At 39.3% G+C, this 27072-nt stretch overlaps 1 protein-coding gene across 1 annotated transcript; it reads left to right on the top strand.

Moving 5' to 3' along the window:
• The first annotated feature begins 1190 nt into the window (after positions 1 to 1190).
• ERMP1 (endoplasmic reticulum metallopeptidase 1) lies at positions 1191 to 20385 on the top strand. The gene is made up of 15 exons (XM_074166356.1): positions 1191 to 1507; positions 2357 to 2658; positions 5833 to 5960; positions 6300 to 6405; positions 7323 to 7469; positions 9014 to 9106; positions 10494 to 10706; positions 11666 to 11886; positions 14539 to 14713; positions 15301 to 15491; positions 16102 to 16254; positions 16779 to 16981; positions 17710 to 17825; positions 18287 to 18450; positions 19594 to 20385. Exons 1-15 carry the CDS (start codon positions 1191 to 1193, stop codon positions 19756 to 19758), a joined length of 2694 nt encoding a protein of 897 aa, XP_074022457.1. The 3' UTR covers positions 19759 to 20385.
• Positions 20386 to 27072: the final 6687 nt, after the last annotated feature.

Genomic DNA, 27072 nt, shown 5'->3' with positions numbered 1-27072 from the left:
AACTCCTGTTAGAAAGCTTCCACGTGGCAGAGGAGGCAGGGTAGCAAGCAGTAACACTCAGTGTTTGTCTGCATCACTGGATATATTAAAACAGCTGTTTCCCTGCATCACGTCATTACATATTTTGCTTCCAGATTACGTCCCAGATCACAAAAGTACAAGTATCTTTTAGGGTATCTTTAAGGGAGTAGCCAGGTACATTGCAAAGCAGTATGATAAACATAGGAAAAATGACCATCAAACAGCTCTGTCCCACCACTCAAAGGCACTGCGGGAACAGGCAGAAGCGTGCTCCCCCGGACAGAAGCAAGTGGAGCACTGCAGGGTTGATGGTCGGTATCACAGCTCAGGCCCCCGTCCTCAGGCGTGCTCTCCTTGTCATGGCTTCACTGGAAGCTGCTATTCACTACCACCTCCAAGAGTTCCTGCACTTCACCCGGGGCTACCAGAGCTCCAGGCAGGGCAGTGTTACAGCTACAAAATGCCAGAGCTATAAGGCGTGGGGGGGGCCAAAAAAAAAAATCTCAGCAATCCCAAGCACGGCCAGTGCCATGGCTTCATGTCCAGGAGGCTTCACCACCCCTTGCCTCTGGTGCAGTGGCTTGTGGCACTCTGGACTGCTGCCGCACTGACACCACAGTTACTGCTGCACGCTTCCCTGTCTGCTCTACTATTAACAACAACAACAAAAAAGGGCAAAAAAAAAAAAACCAAGAAGTGAAAGCACGCAGATTTGTACATCTCTGTCAGTGAGGCGACGCTGCCCACAAAGCGTGGGGCGACCCTCGACCAGGCGCGGGGTCAGGCCGTTGCCCGCCGGGTCGCCGCGGCGGGACAGAGGCTTCCACTGCTACCGGGCCGGTGCCCTCCACCGGCAGACCGCCGCCCAGGGCTTCCCGGCATCGCTGCTGTGGCCAAGCGCACGCCCGGGGCCTGTGTGGCGAGAAACGACCGCTACCGCCGCGCAGCGGGAATAACGGACCCCAACGCTGCCGACGGCCGGGACGGTCACTGACAGGGCCCTGCCCCGCCCTCCCCACGTGACCCCCCGGGGCCACGCCCACCGCCTCCTGCCGCGGAGGGGGCCGGGCGGGTCGGGTCGGGCCGGGCCGGGCGGCGCCGCTTTTTGACCCTCGTCCGTTTCCGTATCGTGCCTGTGCGCGGCGAAGCTCGTGTCAGCAGCCGGGCCCATGGAGCGGAGTGGGGCGGCGGCGCCTGTGTGGCGGCTCCGCGTCGCCGGCGGCCACCGGGACCGCGACCGGGCTCACCTGCCGCCGCGAGAGGAGGACGACGACGACGACGGTGGCGGCGGCGACACGGGCGGGAAGAAGCGTGGCGGGCCGCGGCGGCGGCGGCGACTGGTGCTGCCGCTGGCCGAGGGCCGGGGGGCGCCGCTGGTGCTGCTGTACCTGCTGGGGCTGCGGGCGCTGGTGCAGCTCTCGCACCGGCAGCTGCTCAGCCAGCCCTCCCCCGCCGGGCCCCGCGACTTCAGCGCCCCCCGCGCCAGGTACGGCGGGCTGGGAGCTGCCCCTGCTGCCCGGGGCCGGCGGGGAAGCCGTGAGACCTCCCCCGTGTCGGGGACAGAGTCCGCCCGGCGTTACCCCGACTGCCCTTGGCTTTCCGCCGGGGACGGCTGGCGGCGCAGGGCCCAGCCCCGGCTCCGCAGGCCGTGTGAGAGCAGCCGGTGTGCCGCCGGCTGGTCAGAGCCGGAGGGGAGCTTTGCCGTCAGTTGTTGGGTTATTGGCCTTAGCGGAGCGCTCGTGTCCTCCCCTGGCCTGGAAGTAGCTCAGAGCTGGCGTGGACGCTCTCAGAAAGTAGGTAAAATTACTGTCAGGGCTCCTGCTCTCATATTCGCCACCTCTTAAGGGTGCTGTTTTGAGTCTGATCAAGCGCTGCACCCTCCACAGTTTTAATTCTCATAGGATTATAAAGTGTTCAGGGAAGTTTCTTGGCGAGTTTTTAAATTGGTGTAAATCTTGCAAAGAGTGTGCTTATCCAGATGTTCAGGGAAGAGCACATGTGCTTATGCAGAACCTCGCTAAAGGTGAAATCTTTAGTTTCTCCTTTCACCCTTCCATTTCATTTTGGATTGATATGTTCAAACCAGAAAAACAGTAGTTTGGTTTAATATCATGCTAGATAGGATGAGGAGCCCTGAGTAAAGATCAGTACTGTATGTCCATTACCATAATGATCTTTGGAATCTTGACTGTAGTTATGGTCTAATTGGCTTTGCTCTCTTCCATTTACTGTGAGTTTCAAAATAGAACAATGTACAAAAATGTTACGGTTCTAGATAAGTTACATGCTAAATGTTGAACGTGTTGATGTTGAATGTGTAATTTATCTCTTACAGGGGATATCTTGACAACATAACAGCAATTGGGCCCAGAACAGTTGGAAGTCCAGAAAATGAAGTTCTTGCAGTTAATTACCTCTTAGAACAAATTAGGGCAATAGAAAGAGAAAGCACAGATGCTCACAAGTTATTCATAGACATACAGAGGCCCACAGGCTCCTTCAGCATTGACTTCTTAGGAGGCTTTACTAGTTACTATGCAAACATAACCAATGTTATAGTGAAGCTGGAACCACGAAATGGAGCTGAGCATGCAGTGTTATCCAATTGTCACTTTGATTCCGTACCAAATACCCCGGGTAGGTCAACATGTTCATTCTGCGTTTCTATATATTACGTGGGCAGCAGAGCTTGGCTCGCTGTCTTCTCACACCAAGTAGCCTTATAGCCACATGCTAGAATACTGCATGTGTCAACTATTCTGCTTGATCTCAGTGAGATTCAGTATTTACAGTGACAAGTTGATCCTGTTAAAGTAAGGATTTCAGTCTAACTTTCTGATAAGCAGCAAACTGCAGATACTATATTTAGATTTCTACAAAGTGTGGTTATATCTGCTTTTCTTGTAACTTGCTGCTTATGCATGTAGTTTGTGTGCTGCTTCCACCTGTCCTTCAGGTCTTTCCGTACTTCTGTGCTTTTTCTTTCTCAGGGTGCTTTGTGCTAGAGACTGTTCCCACCCCTGCTAACCAGTCTGTGTTTTCCCCTCCCTTTGCTGGTATCGTACTTTATTTCAGGTTTTTAGTGTGATATCCTTAAGCTATGCCAATTTCTTTTCCCTTCTGCATTCAAAGCTTCTGTCTCAACAGACTGTAATAATCAAAGATTAAGGTACTGTTGCCTTGTAGTGTATACATCTCTCTCACTATTTTCACTGCCGCATCCTCTCTTATTCTTGTCCCTCTGTGTTTTTATAAATCTAATCATGTTAAATAATTATTGCAGCAAGGGTGTAAACAGCTTTGTAAATATATGGTTTTAACAGTGCTAGGAAGGTAGGGAACTGAAAACCGCACAAAAACATCTGTTGTAACACTCAGCCACAGGTGTGTGTCTGTTACTGCAGTTGAAAAATACCTACAGATTTCAGTCACCAACAGCTCAGCTTTTACTGAAATTTCTTCATTTACACGCCATACGATAGCTTATTTTTGGGAGTGAACCTTCTGTTCTTTAGCACATGCAAATAGTCTTCGTTATTGAGAAAACAGTTGAGTATTAGCTAGAGAAACAAAACACTTGTGCTTTTTTCTGTCAACAAATAGTGTACAGAACTTTTCTTTCTCCTAAATCATATTTAGGTAAGGTGAGTTTCCAAATTAAGCTTAATAACTGCATGATTATTATACATGCTCTGTGATTTAGGAACTGCAGAGATGCTAATTACTGTATTTACAGTCTAAATATGGCTGCCTAGACTTAGAAAGAATACTTCACAGGCATAATACAATGATTGTTGAAAACTGTCTTTAAATTAATGCGTTGTGTAAATTGTGTGTCTGCTTCTATGGATTGTAATGCAGGATTATGTCTGCATCAATTACTTCCTTTACAGTTACTCAGTAAAATATTTCACCAACTTTGTACAGAGGTGCCAACAAATATTAGTGAGTTGTGTGGGATTGTAGAGAAATCTGTGGAGGAGCTCGAAGCCAGCCTGTATGCTTGCCCTTAATCACAAGGCAGCCTAGCCCTTTACCACAACAGTGAGGAACTGCTCTTTTATTTTCTTTGTGTGAAACTTGGACACAACCTAAGCAAGAACGTTTTGTTTTCTATTCTGCTGTGTTTCTGCAGTTTACTTGCTTAAGGTTTTTTTCATTACCAAAAAGGTGTTATTTAACCAGAGTCAGCACGACTCAGTGATCAATGAGTAATACATTGGAAAATTAGATAATAAAACATAATCTGCTGACGATGCTTATGCATACAAGATGAGTAAATCAAAACTTAGTAAACCATTACAGCTTCAATGTTAGAAAGCTTAAGTTCCTTGTGAAGGAAAAACATAAGCTGTAAACTCTTAAAACATGTCTCTTGTTCTAATGAGACTAATTTTCAGTTTATATGACCTATATGATTCTTTTCTAATAAACTTGAAGGCAGAAATATCCTTGAAATTATCATCACAGATGCAGCTGATAACATGATTTTCTTAGGTTACTGGTATTTGCCATAAAAACTTTTAAACTACCATCAGTTTTGTTTATATGAAGTATTTGAGGATGATACTTTCTATGTGAGCTTGTGTCATAATCTATGGCTACGTGGCTGCTTTAATCAGTTGTTAACCTGTATGTCTGTTGAAGCCAGTAACTTCTATTTTTCATAGCTTCACAGTGAGGTAGATAAAGTGATTAATCTTGCTGAAAACTATAATCGCTGCAGAGTTTTCAATACAGCATAAGTTGGATAAAAGAACTCAGTGTGGCGAAGAGTACACTACTGATAAATTTGGGTAGCAATATAATCAGGGCTTTAAATCAAATAGTTTTGGGGAGCTTTTTGGAAAGCTTTTGGCAGAACAAGGCATTAATTTCTGAGAAATAGGTTGGAGAAGAGTGTATTGGAAAGATTTTGGTTTTATTATTTATTTATTCTCATTGCAGGGGAGGTTGGACTAGATGACCTTTAAAGGTCCCTGCCAAGCCAAACTATTCTGTGCTGAGGTCTGACCGTGCTCCTGTTCTTATCTCAGTGCGTGTCAGCGTCACATATACAACCCAGGCCTAAAGGAATGAGGTTAAATTTCCCTGCTCCCAAATTTTATTGATTAGAGTGAGGAAGGGAAGTGCTACAGCTTCCACCAAAGTAAGGGAAATGGGGCAATGGGAGACCTTCGCTAAAAGATGGATGCTAAATCAAGACAGAAAACTGGTGGGGTGTGGGAGGAAGTATGAGGAAGGGTGGTGGAAGGCATCTGGTCATGGACATACTGTATTATGATGTCTACTTTCATTTTAAGAATGTTATAAAGGTGTGAATTTTGGTGTTTCCTTTGCTTTATTTTGCAGTCTTGGCCTTATGTTACTTTGAGGACTTTTCCACTTACTTGAATGCATTGTTACAGTGTAGAATGCTTTAGGGTGACTTACGTGGGAATGTTTTTTAAAATTTGAGTATGATGTAAGTGAAAATTATGTCCTTGTTTATTTGTATTGTTCTTAGAAGAGTAGGTAATGATCACTTTGCTTGCTTAGTAACCTGGTTAGTCTACCTTTCTCAAATGCTAGTATTGGATCTGATATCTTGTACTTCCCTCAACTTTTGAACATTATTTTTCTTTCTGCTGTTGCTTTTAACTAGTATAGGCACAGGGTACAAGCAGTAGCAGCAAATATACTAGAGCCTGACATAGTTTTACTTCAGTTAGATTAAGTGGCTGAGGTAGCATGAAGTTCTTTTTTTCTCTGGTCTTTGTTGCAATTCTGTGTGTTTGTTGTAAGCCATACTATTCTGCTGATTATTTTAAGGTGCCAGCGATGATGCTGTTAGCTGTGCAGTGATGCTTGAAATACTCAACACACTTTCAAAATCATCAGAGCCCCTGCAGCATGCTGTCATATTCTTATTTAATGGCGCAGAAGAAAATATTTTGCAGGTGAGCATGTGCCAGAATTATAAAATACATATCAAAGCTGTGTATTAAGACTCTGACAAAGGAAAGAGTAACTGCAGATACGGCTTGTATTTAATCTGTTGAAATATTAGTGAAATGCCAGCCTTAACATTCTGAGGAGAATGTGTTTGGTTTCAAAGGGAAAAATATACTTAGATTAAGAATACTCTCCATATTAATTTAATTAGAAAACTTGGATTTTCTGCATCTGTTTGTGTTGTGATTTGGCAGCCTTGTTCAATCTTGAGTTATGATCATACATGATGGAAAATCTGGAAGATATTTGACCTATTTTTTTTTTTGTTTTGTTTTCCCATCAAGGCTAGTCACGGCTTCATTACACAACATGAGTGGGCCAAGTCAATTAGAGCTTTTATTAACCTGGAGGCAGCAGGTGTAGGAGGAAAAGAACTTGTTTTTCAAACAGGTATGAGCTTGCATTGTGTCCAGTTTCTACTCTGGGATAATTTGATAATAAAAAATGTAGACTTGAAGGAGTATTGAAAGTGACTCATAAGCAAAAGACCCGAGAACCTCTGTGCCTCTTTCCCAAACCTGTGCAGCTAATAAGTTGCTCTCCATCTTTAGATACATGTAGGCTAAAGCACTGCTGCTCAAGGTGGGAAACCTGCGTAGAACAGAATTACAGGAGTTGCATTTCCCTTTTACATGAGGGTAATAAGGAGAAAAACAGGTTTGGGTATCTCATATATCTTGCATATTCATATTTTCATAAACTTTATTTAATTTTCACAGCAGTTCTTTCAAAATCTTTGCAGGGAGATGTTGGCACTAGAACTCCGTCTGCTGCTCGGGAAGCAGCAAAACTTCTGTGTTTTGTAGACTGCAGTTAAACTTCTGCTCCATCCTATTTGGGCTGCAGACTTCCTTCTACTGATGAATAATTACTACTGATGCTTAATTATTTACTTGCATCAAATGCTTTAGTGGAGAAACTTTTATCTAAACAACAATTTTGTGGTGTGATACATAGATGATAAATTGGAAACTCTGCTAGAGATTGTGACTTCTTCAGTAGGGCTGCGTCTTTTTTTGGGAGATGGCTTATTTACTCTGCCACTGAACACTCAAGGCATCGGTGTTGGTTGGTTTTGGTTTTTTTTCCACCAAATGTAAGTAGTTCTTTCTCTCAAGTGTGAGTCATCCAGCCAACACAAGTGCACTTTGTAAATACCCTGTGGGGCAGCAGCGTTAAAGCTCTAGTGACTTCCTTTGCATTATTTCTATAATGTGTATTGTTTATAATATATATTTTATATAAAGATACATACTTTTTGATCTTCAGTTGGGGTATTTGTTGTGAACTTTCTGCTCTTTTATTAGGACCTGAGAATCCTTGGTTGGTGCAAGCATATGTAGTTGCAGCCAAACATCCCTTTGCCTCTGTGGTGGCACAGGAAATATTTCAGAGTGGTATTATCCCAGCAGATACAGACTTCCGTATCTACAGGGACTTCGGCAATGTTCCAGGTATGTTACCAGAAGACATATCAATGCACATTATGCAACCATTTTTCTTGAGGAGACTGTTCTGCGGTCCACTAGATGAAGGTCCTCAAATTTGGTTTGTCTTTCAGTTTGTGAGCGAGTTTTCCTGCTTTTTTTTCTAAGGCAAGAGCCTTTAGATTTCATTGGTTGTGTAAGTTGTTAAGGATATTTTTTGGAGACGTCCAGGAAGAAACTACATGGAAGAAAAGTTTCCTGAAAATCAGGAAAATGCTCCAGAATTAAATATTTTGGTTTGAAACACTTTGGTAACAACGCTAATAACCTTGTTGCAGGGATGAAATCTCTGTACCTAATGGATAAACTAAAATAATCTTTTTTTAAGCTAGTGACTTAGTAATTAATGCATTTTCATTACCTTTTTTTTTTTTTTTTTCAAAATCAAGCACGGGACAGCAGGTTTCGGTTTGCTTATCTGTTTACAGTTTGTTGTCCATTCTGCAGAGAGTGACTGGTGGGAAAAAAATGTAGAACACAATGCAAACACAATTCAAAGGAATCTAAAATTCTGTAAAATCCTTGCTGTTTGGCAGAGGTGGTCATTGGAGCCGCTTTCAAGAAAAGTGATATTTCTGAACTGATTCTTAGAACAAAATGTGTTGGCATATTCTGAACTGTTCAAAAATACACTTCTAGCCTGAAAATAAAGTAGCTGATTTGGCACAATGTGTTCTTTCTTTGTTCAGAATTGTACATGGATCATAAATGGTAAATAAATTCTCACTGGCCTCTTTTTTTTTTTTTTTTTTTTTTTTTTTTTCCCTAAACAAATAGAAATGATGTAATTGAGTTAAAGAACTAGTTTGTTCCTCTTTGTCCACTGGTAGAATTGAGGTCTGATCTATGAAACTTCTGCAAAGCTGTGAGGATTCAGATTGCATACAGCAGCTTTTTGCATATGCAGCTGAGGGTGTGTCTGTGTTTGGGATACACTGAATGTGTAATTAATTTTGCAGAAAATCTTTTTTTGTTTATAAGGTTTTTTTCTCTATTTTTACAAATTATTTGGACTTCTAAATTAAGAGTTTTCAGACTGGCTATTTGAAAAGCTGTTTACAAATTGGAAGTAAAAAGAACACACCTGGTATTGTGAGAAGCTGCTTCTGTAGTTCCACAGTGCTGCTTTTTACTACTTGTCAGCATGGATCTCTATTGAAGTTTTAATAGTAAATGTTTGGAAATCACCTTGTACATCTTTTCTGAAGCAGAGATGACTAAGAATTTTCATGTGTTTCTCAAGTAGAGATCAGTTTCTGTACAGATGTCATGCAAATCAATACATTAGAAAAGACAGTTAATTTAAAATGTTTTAAAAGTGTTTTTTTTTAAATACACATGGAATCTCAGTCTTCCTTCTACAAAGCAGACTATTCTGTTCATCTTTAAGGATAATGAATGGGCTACAAAGTAAAGCAAACTTTTCTGTGGAATATGTCTGAGGCTTTCACATGTTTGTTTTGAGGTTTTAGGTTTACGTAATTTCAAACATGCTTTTTCTCTCTTTGTAGGAATAGATTTGGCTTTTATTGAGAATGGCTACATTTATCATACAGAATACGACACATCAGACAGAATTTTAACAGATTCCATTCAGAGAGCAGGTTGGTGTTTCAAGAATTCGGTAATCTACTAATAAGTAGTGCTGTACCTGCTTTTTCATTTTGCTATTAAGACTACCATTGCAAGAAATTCATCAATTTAAGTATAAATTTAGAACACGCTAGACATGTTCTAAAGAACAAAGAATTGACTGAATACATGTCTTTGAAATACGAAGGAAATATGTTTGGTCAACTTGGGAAGATAAACTTTATCAGTATCCAGTGATGTTGATTTGAAAGTAACTGCGGAATCTAATTGAGGTTATAATCTAGCCATTTATACATGATTGTCCAGCATTCTGCATTCCTTTTCTCTCAGTAAGTCCTGTTACTAACTAATGTTCGTGATGAGAAGCTTATGGTTATGTTGGAGGCACAGAGACTGATCCACCAACACAAGTTTTTCTTTTAGAATGGATCTCACTTATGTGGTACCACACAGACTGTGGATAAACAGGATTTATTTTCTACTAACAGTTTGTGCTCATAGCAGGCTATTTGATAGGCTGCAGTAAAGAAAATTACAGTAAGACCTTTAGTTTCCCAGGAAGAGCTAACATAATGCTAAATGCCTCCAGGATTTTCACGATTTCCCTCTTTAAGCTTGCACAGAAGCCAGCTTAGACAACCAATGTGAATAACAGTTTTAAACACTTTCTTGTGCCAGTGCAGTTACAAGACAGAAAGTAACACTTCTAAATTCCTGTTGGAAAGATGATTTTACTGGTCATGGTGATTACATAGAATGTCTCTTGTTAAATGTATCACAGCCAAACAAAAAAACAACCAAAACAACTCTTCAGCCAGTAAGCACTCTTACAGTTCAAGTCAAAGCAAAATGAAAGTTGAGAACAATTGTTCTCACTTGATTACATGTGTTTTGGCTGCACTGTGGGAAAGAAAAAGGTGGTTGGTACCTATAGGCTACAAAGGAAGCCACCTTACAGTCATCTAGGGAAAGGAAGGCAGGTAATTCGTAGTCATTGAAACACGGGGGGGTTACTACTGGAAAGGAGAAGAGAAGGAAGATTAGGAATTTATAAACTCTTCTATGGGTTAGCCTTGAAGTCCAATGCTTTAATATCAGACCTGAAGAAGGGCTGATGGGCTGAAAGCTTGACTACTCCCTTCATTGCAACAGTGCTTAAATACATGAAGCTTCCCAAGTATACTGATTTTAGTGACGGCTGTCTAGATTAACTCATGAAAATACTATGCTGTGCATACTGTCAAATACGTATTTCAGAATAATCAGTTGTATATTCATATCTTCCTTGAGGATAACTCAATACAGTTTTATTTTTAAGAACACTTATATTTAAAAGAATGCTGTGTACTAATTCATCAATCTTGATGTAGTTACGTTGTGTATCTGCTTTTTTAATAGGTGACAATATTTTAGCTGTCCTAAAATATCTAGCAACATCAGATAAGTTGGCTAAATCTTTTGAGTATCGACATGGAAATGTTGTGTTCTTTGATGTACTTGGTCTATTTGTCCTGGCTTATCCGGCCCGTGTTGGCACCATCATGAACTATGTAACAGCAGCAATTGCTTTTCTTTACTTAGGCAAGAAGGTATTACAGCCCAAAAGCAGAGGTAAGTCTAGCTCTTAAAAAAAAAAAAAAATCAAAAAAAAAAAAATCAATCACATTACTCTTTACAGAATGCTAATTAGTAGATGAAGAAGCATTCAGGTGATTAAGGCATCTTTTTAATAAACTTCAGAAATAAATTTTAGGTGTGCAGCAAGCCATAGGAATTGCTTTGTGTTTAAATCTCTCAACTGTGAATAATAATGATGAAGAAAGACTATGATAGGCTTAGATGTCTAGCATTTATGAATCATGATTATTTCTCTTATCCTTTCATGAAGATTAAAATCAAATCTTTTAAAGACCTGAAAATGGAAAAAAAAAGATTTGCTTAGTATCTATATAAACTCTTTGTTCTGTTAGCATAGGTAGGGCTTCAGAATCATGTTTCTTTAACACCTGTCAATAGGCAGGAGCAAATAAGAAAACAACAACTGGGAAAAAAAGGTAATAAAGATTAATAAAGGGTATCAAACAAATCTTCTAGTTAGACCTTTTCAGGTACGTGTAGGAACATACGTGTTTAAAAAAAATCAAGCCAAAACACAGACACACCCCCCCCCCCCTGCCAAATCCAGCAAACGTTTTTGGAGTAAGAAAAAGTTACAAGAAAACCAACTTCAATTTGTGTTGAGGTTTTTTGAGGGTTTTTTTGAGGCTTTATAGATGGTAGAGTGGCTCCACTGTTTCCCTAGAGAAATTTTTACTGTTGGGAACATGGTAATCCACAAAATACAGTAGTACTCGGGGAATAAATCTTGCAGTGGAGAAGACTGCGAAAAGACTTGCAAAGAAGTAGGCTAAATGCTTTAGACCATGCTGTTAAGAAATCTTCAGAGTGTACTCCTTGTGCAGTTTTATTTTCGTCATTAAAGTAGTTACACTGTGGGGTGATTCCAATCTTGATGGTAGTCTGCAGTAGCATAGTGACTGTTGAATGAAACTTTTTTTTTTTCTTCATAGCTGTTCAAAACCTGAAGAAATTACTTACTGCGTTTGGCTTAACGCTGTTAAGTTGGGTCTGCACGCTGGTGGCAGTCCTTGTAGTGGCAGCGTTTGTCTCTGTCATCGGACGGTCTCTTTCTTGGTACACCCATTTCTATGTGTCTGTGTTTCTGTACGGCACTGCAGCTGCAGCTAAGCTCATTCTTGTGCATACACTAGCCAAGAAGTTTTTCTACAAGGTAAGCTTGACTCTGTTGCTAATGTTGAAGGGTAATGCAGTGCTTAATCTGTGGCAGACTTAATTTTTGAGTTGATTAAAAAGATGCAAAGAGTTTTCTGTATTGGACAGGAGTATTTAAAATGTTCCTGTAAAAATTGCTTCATCTCAGTGTAGGGATTTCTCTACTAAATCAGAAGGTTAAGAACTTCGTGATTTAAGGGTTTAGGACCTTTAGGAGGTGCTTCAAAAAAAAGGCAAAACCTAGTAGAATACGTTATAATATACTGTTTCTTTCCCTGTCTCCACCTTCCCTTCTTGCCATCACTTTAGTGATAAGAGATCAGAGCAACAGCTGAAGAATTTAGGGTTTTTTGGTACCTTTCAATGTTCTTGATCATTACAGAATCTATATATATACTCAAATGTTCTTTGAGTCCTACCAGATTCTTGCCTCTGAATGTACTTGTATGACAGGTTCCCTAAATTTAATAATTAATTTTGGTACAGTACCTCCTTACATATCTCTTAATATTTTTATTCTTTGTTTAATCTAATTTATTATTTACATTTTGTTGTGAAACTTGGAATTCCAGTTCTCTCTGTCCTTTTATTATGCATGTTGTTTTGGTGATGTCAGTTGTATCCATACAAATTCATACAAACTTTCTAAGCAAATAACATGACTCTTTTTTTCAGGTGGTTCATATGAGAGCTTTTTTCTTACATCTATCAGAATTTCTAGTTCTGTCACGCTCTCTTCTAATACAGTAGTCTGCACTGCATAGAACTTTCTAAATGAAGCTCTTGTAAAAATTTGAGTAGTCACCCTTCCCTCTATGATTATTCTGATTGTTAGCTGTTTTGACCACAGCTGGAAACGGGACAGAGCTCTTGATAGTCCATGTTCTTTTCTGCAATAGATGAAGGTCATTTAGGCCCCTGCAAGGCTTGATGAGGATTTGGTGTGTGTCACCTTTCCATCGCTGTCATTTGTCATGATTACTGTCTATTTACCTTTTTTGCTTATAATTCTTATGGACTAACCAATACGATTTAACTTGCATAATACTATCATAATTATAGCTCATAATAATCCCATATGTTTAGATGATAGTTTAATGGCTTTGCATTAAAAACGAATAGGGCCTTGATATATCTGACAGGTGATGCTCTTTCAGGGCAGAAGTTGACTACTTAAGCCTATTAGGTTTAGGTTTTAGGCACAGTAGTATTTAGTTACTCAGCTTGCTGTTACTTATCTTCTCAGCTATTTGTACAAGCTTTGGGCAAGGGAATTTAGAAAACCAGAGTTGTCAGCCAAATCCAGCTTCATCCAAGTATTTGAAGAAGTTATTGAAATTTGATTGTATGGAGAGTTCAGGGTGAATTAATTATGTCTTTATCTGGAAGTGGGTTTTTAATTGTTAGAGGAGGGGGAGTGTTAACTGGTATATGTAAAATATATATATGGTGATGTCCTTTTGTGGAAAAGATAAGCCACTTATAAAATAGAGATGATGTTACCATCTTCTAGTCTTTCAGACAAGCTGATGGGAGAGCATACTTTGGCTAACTGTTTGGCTATTCCAGGCTCTGGATCTACTTCTTGCCTGCTGATTGTCTGATCAGCAGATCAACGAACTTGATATCATGAGTCTCTTAATTTTCTTGCATGCTGGAGCTTGCAGTACACCATAGAGTTTATACTGCCTCCCTAACTTACATTGTACTTAGAGTTGCATAAAGATTTTGAAAGCTAATCCTTTAGTTGGCTGTCACAGGCACCGCCTGGGTGTTTTCTGTTAGTAGCTCAAGAACTTGTGAATTAATAAGCTTTTTGTTTTGAAATAGATTTGGCAAGTTGTGTTTCTCTCTTTTTTTTTTTCTTTTTTTCTCTTTTCAGCCCAAAACTGAACTAGGTGCTTTTTGATAGCCGTTGTTCACACAAGCAGTCCTCCTTGCTACTAGCAGGATTCACAATAGTCTTGCGCTACAAACACTACAGCATTGCTGATATAATGTAAAATACAAAACCAAACCACATTTTTGATGGCTAAACGTCCTTCTTTTTGAAAGCATATATGGTATTACCTGAGCTATACATATCTCCAAAATAAATGATATATTTTAAAAAGCAGACTTCCAAAACGACAGCTGTGGTGTGACATATAAAGGCACCAGTGTAATATTTGTGCACTAATAGCAATGCTTGTATAAGAAGTGTATTAATAGCTGCTGTTCAAAACCAGGGTTAGAATCTCAGGAGATACAGATAATTTTTTTCAAACATAAGTAGTACGTAACTGTTCTATATGCTTAACAAATACCAGTGCTTTTTATATAAAGGCCCTATTTGCCTGTGTACGTAAAACAGTAGCCTTCCATCTTCTTGGTATTGTTATTTGTACATTCTCTTCCTCCCTGTGCCCCGGCCAACGTACTCTCTTTTTCAAGCTATGTCAGAGCAGATTTAAAAAAAAATAAAAAAATTTAAAGTGCACTGTCATGGATAACTCTAAATGGTAAGAGCGTGGTAAGATGATGACTGCAGAATTGTTTTGTCCAAGGAAAACAATTCTATACAAGAAATAAGAGGGCTTGTATGTGTTCTTATGAGATGTAACACGTGGAATATGCTCAGTAATGAATGTATTTGCTTTTTTTGCTACAGAATATGAATGAGCAGTACCTGGGAGATATTTTTTTTGATGCCTCATTGATGATTTGGTCTATAGCATTGGCTGTGATTACTCAGATAGGCCTTTGTTCAGCATTCATTTGTACACTATGGGTCGCATTTCCTTTACTCGCTAAACTGATGATCCATAAAGAATTCAGCCAAAAAGGTATGAGTTTTGTGGGGGCAGGGGGGAAGGTTGTATTTCGAAGCCTCTGCCCCTACTATTGTATATTGGGTGTTTCCCTCCAAACTCTATTATTTAAGCAAAAGAAATCCCACTCTTTGAATTTAGAATTGTCAAAGTATACATGTGACATTTTTGTCACAGGAAGTGTTCTTGAACTAAAAACATTTTGAAAGTATGGAGAAGCTCTTTAAAAAAAAATACTCTGAAAAACATCTTAGGCTTAAAGGAACAATACTATGTAGGGTTATTAATAAGTGATTGGGTACTTTGATGGACAGTAAAGGTTGTTAAAAATACTGTGATATTTAAGTAGTTTTGGGGACAGAATAACTGCGTAAAATTTCTTTTGTAATACAAGAATGGTTTTGTCTTGTTTTTGAAAGAGTTATATTGGCACTGGCTATGCAAAGTGAGATCCCCTTTCCATATCTATGTCAGGGGTGAGGATGAGTATTGTGTATTGGGCCTTGCAGCAGTATATGGATATATTAGTAAAGCTGTGTGTTTATGTCCTCTTAAGCTTTTGCGAGTTTTTTGTCTTAATTTTTTTTTTCTGTCCCCGATAGGTGCCACCATGAAGTTTGTCATGATGTACATGCTGGGAATGTTTGTTCCGTATCTGTATATGATGTATCTTAGTTGGACTGTATTTGAGATGTTTACTCCTATCATGGGACGAAGTGGTTCAGAAATTCTACCAGATGTGGTGCTGGCAGGATTTATTGTTGTCATCACTATGATACTGTCATCCTATTTTGTAAGTAGAATTTGTAAATGTTTAAAACATTTAAACTCTCTCTAGAGTTTAAAAATCAATGCTTTTCCAAATTAATACTTGAAGTTAATGGCATTTTGACAATATGTTAACTACTAGGAAGTTTCTGGGAAAAATGTCAAAGATTCTATGTTTTATGTTAGGCAAAGAAAAGTCACTGAAGCAGGGCTTATAAAAATATTCCTGTTCTATGATGATGTAGTAAAAATTGGTGTACGATATGCAATTTAATGCTGGAATTTGAGCAGGCATTAATTTTAGGTGAAGTATATGGCTCAACAATATGTGTACTACACTTGAAAAAAAAAAAAACCCAAACTCCTCTTAGGGTTTTCTGCCCCCTTGCTCTAAAGGTTCTAGGTTTTTGTTGGCAGATGTTTTAAAAAAATTTTTGAAACTCCAAGAAGTACTCACTTTATTACTTTTGGGTTTAAATACTGGAAATTATGAAGAAGTGTCTTGTGTCTGCTAGTACTTAATGTTCTCTTTTTAATGTACTTTCAGTTCCATAATTGGGTTTTAGAGTTTTACGAATAGTGTCTTATTTCTAAGCCTTGCAGTTTTATAACTGGGATGTCTTTTTATTCTCTAGATTAACTTCGTTTACCTTGTCAAAAGTACAAAAACGACGCTAATAACTTTAACTACTGTGTTTGTAGTCACTCTGATTCTCGTTTGTAGTGGAATCTTCTTTCCTTACAGTTCTGATGCAGCTAATCCAAAGCCTAAACGAGTCTTTCTCCAGGTAAGAAAAGCCTTGTGTATTGTACTGCCTCTGTTGGTTGCAGGAATATTTGGATTTTTTCCAAATCTTAACACCACCACTACCACCCCACCCCCCAAAAAAAGTAACCTTCCCTTTCTTGCTTGATTTAAAAGCTCTAATGATTATTTCTGGTTTTGAAAGAATTGCTAATGTTTCCTTTGTTCAGTCTGTGTGTTCAGCTCATCTGTGTCAGAAGAGCAGGGGTTTTAATGGGGGAGTTGAGTAGGCAATGATAATTTAAAAAGTGAATGTGATGAGAGATGGGCAAATACTTAGAGCACAGTCATCTTCTGTATGTAGGTGTTTTTATGGTATGTTTCTTTTATCTGAGTAATTCTCTCTCTATAAATACTAAGATGTTCGCTATGTTCAGTGCATACTGCAAATGCAGTAGACCTTAAGGATTGACATAGAGGATATTTCAGAACACACTTCTAAATCATGTGAATTGCATAGGCTCCATCATCTTTCTATGTTATCTTTTTTTTTTTTTTTTTTTCTAGCACACGAGCAGGAGATTTCATGATCTAGATGGAAATGTGATTAAAAGTGACTCTGGTATATGGATCAATGGATTTGATTATAATGGAATATCTCACATAACACCGCATGTACCTGAAATCAATGACACCATTAGAACTCCATGTGATGAGCAGGCTCCTTTCTGTGGCCTTCCTTGGATTCTGCCAGTGCATTTCATGTTCCGGTTGGTGTGAACACTGCTTCACTTGAGCACTTACTGACAAAGCACATTGGTCACTTATGTCATCTCGCTTATGTAAGAGAGGAAAAAGTAAGGCTAAACTTGGTCTAAAAGTAAATAATCCTTTCACTTCAGAAGCCACTTGAACTTCTGTCTAGGTGCAGTGTCTTCTGCCAGAAGCTCTGCAAGAGATTGCTGGGTCTGCTGCAGGAGCTGTAGAAGTTGATTTGTGGAAAATCAATGTTAGCGCCAGTGGAGAAAAAGGTGAAGGGGGGGCCTTCTAAAGGGCAGTTCACATTTGGAGTATGTATGTTTCTTCCCTTCTTCCCCCTCTCACCCCAGCTGACAGTGGAGGAAGTCTAGAGTAGCTAGTCTCCACAGAAGAAATCTACCTGCAGTGGCTATTTCTCATGCCCCAAGAGTCCTGTGAGCAGAAATGTAGCAGTCTGAAGATGCAAATATTCTTACTTTATTGCTTTTTAAATTAAGGCACATGAAGGTAATGAATGAACACACTGGTGACTATTTTTCTGTTAATATGCCCTTTAAATATTTGTCTGGCCACAAGTTGCTAATTTTACCTGCCTTCTGCTAGAATCACTAGCTTCTGAATATTTCATTTAGTAACAGCACAGTTAGCTATGCTATACCAAAAAAATTTCTTCACTTATCATCTTTAATACCTCTGAGTGTTGCATTGAGTAAGTTAAAGTATTTTTTTTCCACTCCAGGAAAAACTGGTATCTTCCTGCTCCAGAAATTTTTCCAAGAAGCCCCATTCACTTTAAAGTTCTGTCAAAGGAGTTGATGCCCTGGGACAATGTGAGGTTAAGCTTTGAAGTAGCTGGTGAGTGACTTCAGCTTCTGGTTTGTGATTGGTGTTTATGCCCACAATAAATAAGGTGTTGATTCCAGTACTGCAGGTTCTAGTGCTGTTCCCAAGAGAGTGAGCTTTGTGAGATTAGTATGAATTAATTCAGTTCCATAACACACTAGAAGCTGTGGGTGTTGTGTTGCAGTTATCTGGGGGGTTGATAACCTTGTCTGTTTTGAGTAAGCCTTGATCTTTTTATAGCAAGTCCTTTTTTTAAAAGTCCATTTTATAGCTCTGTCCCTCTCCTACATCATCATCTCATTTATCTCACTGCTTTGAAATAATTTAAACTTCTTCAGTAGAGAAGACAGTTTTATCATGTTTTGGAAACCAGGAATAGTAACACACAGGGAACATGCTACTGTACAGGAAAATAGATGGTTGTTCTAGTTCCACCTGTTGGTACATCTAGATACATATCCTTGTCTCTGCAGGTCCAAGTCACATGTCTCTGTATGTTCGGCCACATGAAGGGTCAGCTCTGTCCACCTGGTCCCTTGGGGATGGTACGCCGGTTGCTAGTTTAGGAGGAGACTACTTCGTGTTTTACTCCCATGGGCTGCTGGCTGCGCCGTGGCACTTCTGGATAGAACTGACAGTGAGTATCCTGCTGCTGGAAACCTGTTGATCCCTTGGTCTGACCTGTTGTCACCATTTCTGCATGTTTTTGTGAAAAACATCATAATAACTCTCTTAAGCTTTGCTTTATTTGATAGATCCTAATTCTAGCTTTGCTCTTTTAATTTGTTCCTCAGCTTTATATATCAGCAAAAACCATATTTTTGATGATTAGTCCACTAACTTGCCAAACAGCCAAAGGGAGAATATTTTCCTTGTTGTCATGGTCTTAGGTTTTATGTTTTAATTTCTCTGTTCTTAACATCATAGTTCTTGAACTTTTATCTTTATTGCTGTTACTTCAGAGTCCTTTTTCCTCTTTTGAGTAGTTTCCTTTTCACGTATTTGGTTTGCTTGGTTCTGGAAAACTACAGGGAGTCCTTGATGGGAAACTTACCTGTGTTGAAGAGAGTTGTGAAAGCTTTGTTTTCTAGATTTTGTTCTACATTCTTTTCAGTTGGAGGCAAGCCTTCCAGCATTGCTGTTCCAGTGGGATTTATGATCCCTGCCCTCGTTAATTCACCAATGAAGAACTTTTTGCAGATCTGTGTATTTTCATTATAGATTTAACAGTGTCTTGCTCTTTGAATAAATATTACAAGAACCTCCAAAAGTTCAGAAAGTCCCTTGTTCTGTCTTGGATCAAGCAGTGTAAACACTTAACCAAATAATCCTCTGAGGGTACTCGATAAAGGTGGACAGGAACCTGCAGGGTGACAAACTTTGCAAGATTGATAGTGGCAAAGCTAGGCAGAAAAGGATTTTCATCCTAAGGATTCACAATAGAAGGATCAGTGTCAATGCTGTGTTGGAGTCCGTGTCTTGATTTGTCAGCAAAACTGACAGATACAAGCACTGAAGTTAGAGCATGTGCAAGCTATCAAACGTGTTGGAGGCACTGCGATCGAAATACCTAGTTGCAAGTTCAATTCAAATTGAACTCAGGATGTAACCGGGCTGATAGGTTTGAATATAGGAAGTGTTTTAACATACAGGATAAAGAACTGCAAGGTAAAGTTTCTTGTACCGTTCTACAGACTTAATATCTATGCATCTGGATTGATCTTACGTTTAAAAGCCATAAACAATCATAAAGACTGTGTTGCTCTTTTTTTGCTTTCAGGCCCCAGAAAAGCGTTCTGATGGAATAGTTTCCCTCGCCATAGCAGCACATTACTTTTTTGGGGAAGATCAAAAGTCACCTCAGCTCTCTGCCTTACTGGAAAGGTTTCCAAACTGGACGTTTTCTTCTGGTTGGTCCTGCACTTACGACCTTTTTGTCTTTTAATGTTGACAGTACTGCAGCGCTAGTAGGGTGATCTCTCTGACACAGCATGCTGTTATAGCAAACATGTTCTAACAAGATGCCAGAGACTTTCACAAGAATTTAAAGTACTTTTGGCGACACATGGTGTTTCTTTGGCAGTTTGACTATTTAAAGCCTGCTGCTCTCTTGGGGATACAGTGATATATCATGTCAATGTGAATACAGTTCACCTTGTTTCTTCCGCTGAAATGGCAGTTTGACTAGTGGGTTTCTTAAAATGAAAACTGCATTTGAGGAGGTATTGTTAGCATAACATGATGGCAATTGTAATGAAAGGGCCTCATGAAATTATTTTTATATTATGTAAAATATAACCGTACTTCGTGCACATGTGGGGATTATTGCCTACCAATCCTATCCGTCCTTTTGAAGTAAGACCTTCTGCTAAAAGATGCTTGTTTACATGGTGGGGGGGCAGAGCTGGCAAAGTTGTAAACATTACTTTTGTCACTGATAGCTATGATGCTTGTGTAGGTTGCATTTGCAGTCCTTGGCAAATGCACAATGCAGAAAAATTAATATTATGATGGAATGTGGTAATTATTTATCTTCTCCAAATAATACATCTCTGATAAAAGCTTCAGTTCCTACCCTTTTGCCTCTCTCTTCAGTGTTACAACTCCAGTTGGTAAGTTTGACCTGTCGTCTTTTGGCTTTGTTCCTGTTGGGATCTTTCAGTATCAGCATATAAGCATGTCACTTGCTCTCTTGTATGTAAGAGTGCTAAGTCCGCACTCCTTCATGTGGATGTCTTATGATTAACCTACTCTAAATTTCAAGTTATCTTCTAATTTATTAGAATTGGCTAATTTTTGGTCTCTCCTCTGGAGACACTTCTGGTAATGTGACAGTATTGCACTTTGCTAATACATTTAACTGTTTCTTAAAATATGGTTTGCTTTCCATAAGGAAGAATACCGTCTAATACGTCTGGATTGCTCTTGTTTTAATTCCACAGGATGGGTTTTATAAATGACTGTGAGTGACCTAGATTATTTTCCAGTTTTAGTTGTCAAGCTTTGAGTTCAGAAACCACTGGTCTCTTTGGTTTTTTAATACTCCCAGGTTTTTTTCAGCGCGGTGTAATAGTTAATGTTAGTTTCTGAAACTCAAAGAACTCTGTGTACCTGAAGAAACAACTTCTTGCTTTTTTCCAAACTATATATAAAACATTCTGTGACATCAGTACCACGTTACAAATTGTACTAATTAGTATTTTGTTCATCTCATGAGTATTGCCAAATCTCATGCAAAGCAGATTTTGTGCGTGCATCATCATTTTGAGTACTGGGAAGTTTACAGGACGTGAAAGAAAATTTTGTAAGACTTTGTGTGAGCTGCCATGGACAGTAGCTCCTGGATCAGGTATTTTTCCTTCAAATTGTTCTGCAGTTGTGTATGATAGTGGCAAGAACCAGTTTTATTTATTGTGACGTACATTCGTGAAGATTGCCAGCCGACTCATGGACTAGGGAAGGAGGTTTAATTACTGTAATCATAATGAACTGGCCATCAGTACCTTAAAACCAGTAGTCTTTCTACATTAACATGTGCATTAATCATCACTTGATTGTATCTGATTTGAAACTACAATCCCTATATTATGCATTTTTTTTTTTTTTAAGAAGTGCTACTAATGATTTGAAAAACAGAGTTTTATTTCATAACTCCTATGTCTTGAATCCCAATAAATGTTTCGTACTGTATTCTAGCTGATGCACAGCTAGTTAGCTGAAGCTGCACTGATATTTCCCATCTTCCTCAGTTTTGATTTTTATCTTGTGTGTTGCTTCTTATTTAAAGCTTTGAAAAAGTGCTGTGTGAAGAATTTGCACCAGGAGCCAAAAATATAAAAATGCCTGTCAGCAGTTTCTGCAACTTCAGTGAAGCAATAACTTTTGCTAACTCAGGATGTAGCCTTTATTAAATAATTTAATTATGAGGGATGTCTAGTTTGTTGTAAATTTCTATCTTTGTAAATAAAAGTGAAACTCGATCAGTGAAACCCGATTTTCAGCATGATTAAAGGCATATTTGAGTTGGTTTTATTCATTGCATTAATGTTTTATTTAAGCTTGGGGTAGAAATACTTCTAAGCAATGCTGGAGTTAGGCAGCTGGAGTTAGAGCTATGTGGAAGATATGCATAGCCATTAATGTAAAAGTTATCTGAGCTGAGAAATGTGTAAGATGAGAGCTCTGGCTGGGTGCCTGGAGAGGAAGGTTCTTCCTGAAACAAGATGTGGTATGGAAGAGTCACTGGTAGCAGAGCTAAGTATTTTTTGCAAAACTGATAGTTGAGAGCAAACTTATTGTTGATCACGGGTAGAAAAACCAGATGGAAAATTTTGCTGTTTCAGTGTCCATCTGCTTTCCCATTTGGTATGAGCAGATTAGTCTTCTGCTACTGTGGTTTATTATTTCTCATTAAAAGTATTGTGTGTCTTACTCTGTGAAGTATACAAAAAGCAAGCAGCTGGTAATTTTAAGGCTAGAAGGGCATGGTAGTAGAAAAAGTCTTCATTCTGAGCAAGGGCAGTAAGCAGCCAGTTGAGTGGAATTCCCCTGTGTTCATCTGAAACAATTCACATTCACAGCCTTCTCTAAATTGCTTTACTCTTCCTTATTGCTGGAGTTCTTCCCCAACTTTTGGTGGCCTTGAGACTCTATTATGTTCTCTATTAACATACATAGGACTCTGTGACGTATCTATAGGTAAAAGAGCTTCAGAAATAAGTACTTTATCAACTATGCATTTGAAGAAACTGTGTTGAGATAGCTGGAATTCTGTTCATTGCACCTATCATACACAGACTGACAGACTGTTGAGCGGAGCGGAGCTGTTCTGTGTTAGCAAGACTTGTTTTTAATAAGTCTCTTCAATTTAGGTTGGGTTGCAAGCCTGCTGGAAAAACACTAATCAAATCAACAAGATCTAACAAGTCTATACAGAGCTAATTGTAGCGTATGGGGCAGAGCTGCTGAAGGGTTTGCCTGCATTGATAACGCTGCTCAGTACTTTTTTCTGGGAGCTAACCCTAATCTAGTTCTTGGTAATAATCTGGAAGGAGCCTGCAGGATAACCCATTTTAGAACTTGGTATGCAGTCTTAGTGAAGGATGGTTAAAAAGCCATGTGAGGTCAGTAACCCTAATCCAGTCACAAAACTGTGTGGTTAGACAATGTGAAGTGTGACTTCTGTTTTGAAGATAGAACATGGATTGTCAGTCTTCATGAAAATCTGTTCCAGTCTTGGAGGATGTTTGTCATAGAAATTAGTCAGGCTTCCCACTTCACTGCAGAAGAGGCTCTGTTGAGTTAAGACACCTTATGGTTTTGTCAAAGCTTGAGAACATGCCAAGGATAAAGCTGAGACTTGAGCAAGAGGTATAAGCCAATTCAGGGAGATTTAGTCACTGCTACCTCAGTTTCAAGCAGGGTGTGAAGCATCACTGTCCATTAAAAAAAAACAGTTGTGTTTTTTTTTTTAAAAAAAATTCAGTTTCAGAACGGTGTCAGAATTAGTCTTGAAAGTTAGCAGTAGTTCATATAGAAAGGAATAATTCTGCCAGTCTCGTCTGGGACTCTGGAACAAATGCAAGCTTCAGAGCCAATAGGTACAGGTGAATTTAAGTAACTGTCTTATAAAGCTGCCCACGCATGGTTTATTCGGGGATGTTGGTTTTTCTGTGGGGGGTGGTGGTGTGTTTCTTTTTTGATAGGAAACAATAATTAGAAAAAAGTTATGAAAGAGTGGTTGGGTGCCTTACGTGTGACCTGTTTAGCCTCCAGTTCTGGGCTTTTGTGAAGACTCTTCTCAGTGCGCTCTAGTAGCAAAAACTTGGAAGTTTATTTCTTCTTAAGGTGGTACAGGATAAATAGAAAACTCAGCAAGAGCAAGTTGTACCTTTCCTTCCAAGTGGTATGAGAAAGCTCCTCCCTTTTCTATGTTAAACACTGGAACTACTTTTGCTACTCACCATAAGCTGGCATTCATCTCACTGCCCATTAGAATATCTCAACAATCTTCAGCTCTAGAATTGGAAACTATGATGAGACAGTAAGTTGGGTCTGTGGCCTTATTTTTTATTTCAGCAGAAGCCAGTTTACCTGACCCTCAACAAGTCACCCATCGTCTCTTACAATATCACTGTAGCTGTAGAAAAGTGCTCTCATATCATGAAAAGAAGGGACCTCTTTTGTACAGGTTCTGGCTAGATCATGCATTTGTGTATTTCTGTTTACTTAGCAGTAGATCTCCACCTGTAACTTACAGACACTTCAGCTCTAAAACTGCTCAAATTGGTTGCTTTGGACTAAAACATACTAGTGAAAAATAAACATCCTTTGTTTGACAAAAGCGATGGTGAAAATTTATCCTCAGAAATGTGACTTGACTCAAGCAGTTCTGCAAGTATACTCTGTGGGAATTTTTAAATGGAAAGCAAGGAATCCAGCATTGTTGCTGTTTTTCAGAGGCAATTTTGTGCAGGATGAGAACCAGCTCAAGAAAACTTGGTGATATGGAAATACTAGTGAAGGAGGAAATTGACATTTTTCTATGCCATTAAATGCTAAACCCTTTAGGAGGCCAGGCTCTTGAGAACCAGGGCAGCCAGTTTTACGTGAGCTGGATAAGCAAAGTGAGAGACAGTGAGTTGGAATTCTGTAGAAAATGTTCTTGCTCAACTGGTTAAATGGCCCATTTTTCCTATGTTAAGATTGAGGTAACAGTGCATAGTTGTAGGTGAATAAACTTTTGTGGTGGGTTAACCTTGGCTGGGTGCTAGGAGCCTACCAAACCGCTCTCTTGTGCCTTCTCCTCAGCAGGCCAGAAGGAGAAAATGAGATGAAATGCTCATGGGTTGACACAGGGACTTTTCTCACTGGTTCCTGTAACAGGCAAAACAAACTGAATTTATTGCCAATTAAAAATAAAGTAATATAGCAACAAAAAGGAAAAATCAAAACATCTTCCCCCAACTTCTCCTTTCTTCCCAGACTCAACTTCACTCTTCTACCTCCTCTTTCACAGTGGTGTAGAGGGATCAGCGATGGTACGTCAAGGGTTTGGTCACGGTCAGTCCATAAGAGTTCCTCTCTGCTGCTCCTTCCTCCTCACACTGTTCCCCTGCTCCACCATGGGGTCCCTCCCCTGGGATCCAGTTGTTCATTAACTGTTCCACTGCGGATCATCCTCTCGCTGGGGTAGTCCTTCAGGAACAGAATGTTCCAGGGCAGGTTCCCCATGGGCCACAGTTCTGCCAGAAAGCCTGCTTCTTCAGGGGCTCTTCCTGGGTTCCTGTGGTGTGGGGTCCTCCATGGGATACAGCGCGGATATCTGCTCTGTGCTCCACAGTGGGTTGCAGGGGAACAGCCTGCTTCACCATGGTCTAAAAAGATTTAACTGCTGAACAACAGCACCACGATACTAAGAATGTTAGTGTATTGGTTAATTTATGTGTTTAATTGTACAGATGCTCAGGCTCCAGGGATCTCTGTTCCTGCCTGAGGTACCTCCTCCTCCCTCACCTCACATTTTTGCCCTCACTCACCTCTCCCACAGCATGTTTTACCTCTTGTTAAACAAATACATTACCAGAGAGGGGCCACCAGCTTGGCTGATGGGCTCAGTTGTCACCCATAGGGCATCTGACAGGGGCAGCTCCTGGGCTCTACTCACCCAGGCCACCCCTGCAGCCCCCGCCCTTGCTACCACACCCTTGCCCCCTAAATCAAAGACACCTCTTTTCAAAACAATGGGTGGATGTAACTTCAAAGATGCACTAATATGGTAATTTTAAACTGAGAAGCTTGATACCTCCATCCTGTGAAAAAGGCCATAGGTGTATGATGTGGCCAACTACAAGAGTCTTCCTTGGGTGGTTCCTTTGCTTCTCTGAGATAACCTACTTCAGTTTTAATTGACAGTAATTTACCACCAATGTCTTGAAGTCAGAAATAGTTATTTTCCACAGGAGTAACTTCAAGTAAAGTTGAATACATTTGTCTTTTAATTACAGGTATAACAGCAGTGAAATTGAAATACAAAATTAGCACATAAGATTTGCATAGAGATAATTACTACTAAGGTAGTACAAACTTCTAAAATTTCACAACTAAAAAGATTTAACTGCTAAACAACAGTAGCACGGTAGTAAGATACGAGTATTAAGAATGTTAGTGTATCAGTTAATGTACGTGTTTACTTGTACAAATCCCAAACCTGAACAGCAGAAAGCTGATCAGGATGGGCTTGGCTTACATCATTACCACAGAATCACAGAAAAATATTAACTTGAAGCACAGTTTTTATTTCTTTTAACGTAGATTAAGCAAGTTTTTTTATCATAAAAAAAGCTTTAAGTATCCCCTTATAACAATAATGGATTTTGACGTCAGATCACAACAGGCTTGTAGGTATGATAGACATGTGTAACCAGTAGCTACAACGCAGACTAAGCTTAATGCTGGGACTCTTTAACCAGGTTTCTTTCCTGTAAGTTCAATATTCATTTCAACTCTTAAATGGAAATTCAAGCTGCGTTCACTGAAATCTCAGCTTTCCGAGTAATACTTGCAATTATTGCACTTGTACTGGTTGTATTGGCTTAGTAAAGCCATTCTAAAGCAACAGTTTAATATTTGTACATTTTAAAGCACTTGATCCTATCTACAAAGGAAATAAAGATGATAAAAATCACAATTTATTTCAACTTAATTGTGAATATTTTTAATTTTCAGAGTTTAAATGGATGCGCATTTAGAAACTACACTAGAAAAGCAACAGATGCTGTTAACTACCCTATGATGACTAGTTTGGTCCATGTCAGTAATCAAGTGATGTTATAAAAAATAAACTAGTTTATTTTGTATAAAATGAGTAATGTTGCATTTTTGTTCAGATTGCACAGTACAAACAAGCTAATATCTAAATTAATACTGTTACAGGTAGTTATTACATAGGGACAGCAGCTAGAAAAAATAAGTACCTCCAAGCAACAGACTTCTGCAGCCAGCTTTCCATAACATTGTATGAAAGTTAAATATGTTTTAGTTACAAGTATGCATATTATAAAATGTTTGAAAAATGCTTACGTATGAGCTGTTAAACTAATTTTCCATAGCAAGAGTATATGATGATTATTTACATTTAAAAAATCCATTTTTCAGAAAAGAATTTACAATGAAATAAATAACCTTCAGCAATCCCTTAAACCCAACCACAAGATCTGCAAGCGGCAGTAAAAAAAACAGGTAAGCCACCTTGTGTCGA

The sequence above is a fragment of the Numenius arquata genome, chromosome Z (assembly GCF_964106895.1).
Source record: "Numenius arquata chromosome Z, bNumArq3.hap1.1, whole genome shotgun sequence".
NCBI classification, from domain to species: Eukaryota; Metazoa; Chordata; class Aves; order Charadriiformes; family Scolopacidae; genus Numenius; species Numenius arquata.
Note: the sequence above shows the minus strand (reverse complement) of the source record. Positions and strands in the feature narration are given on the sequence as shown.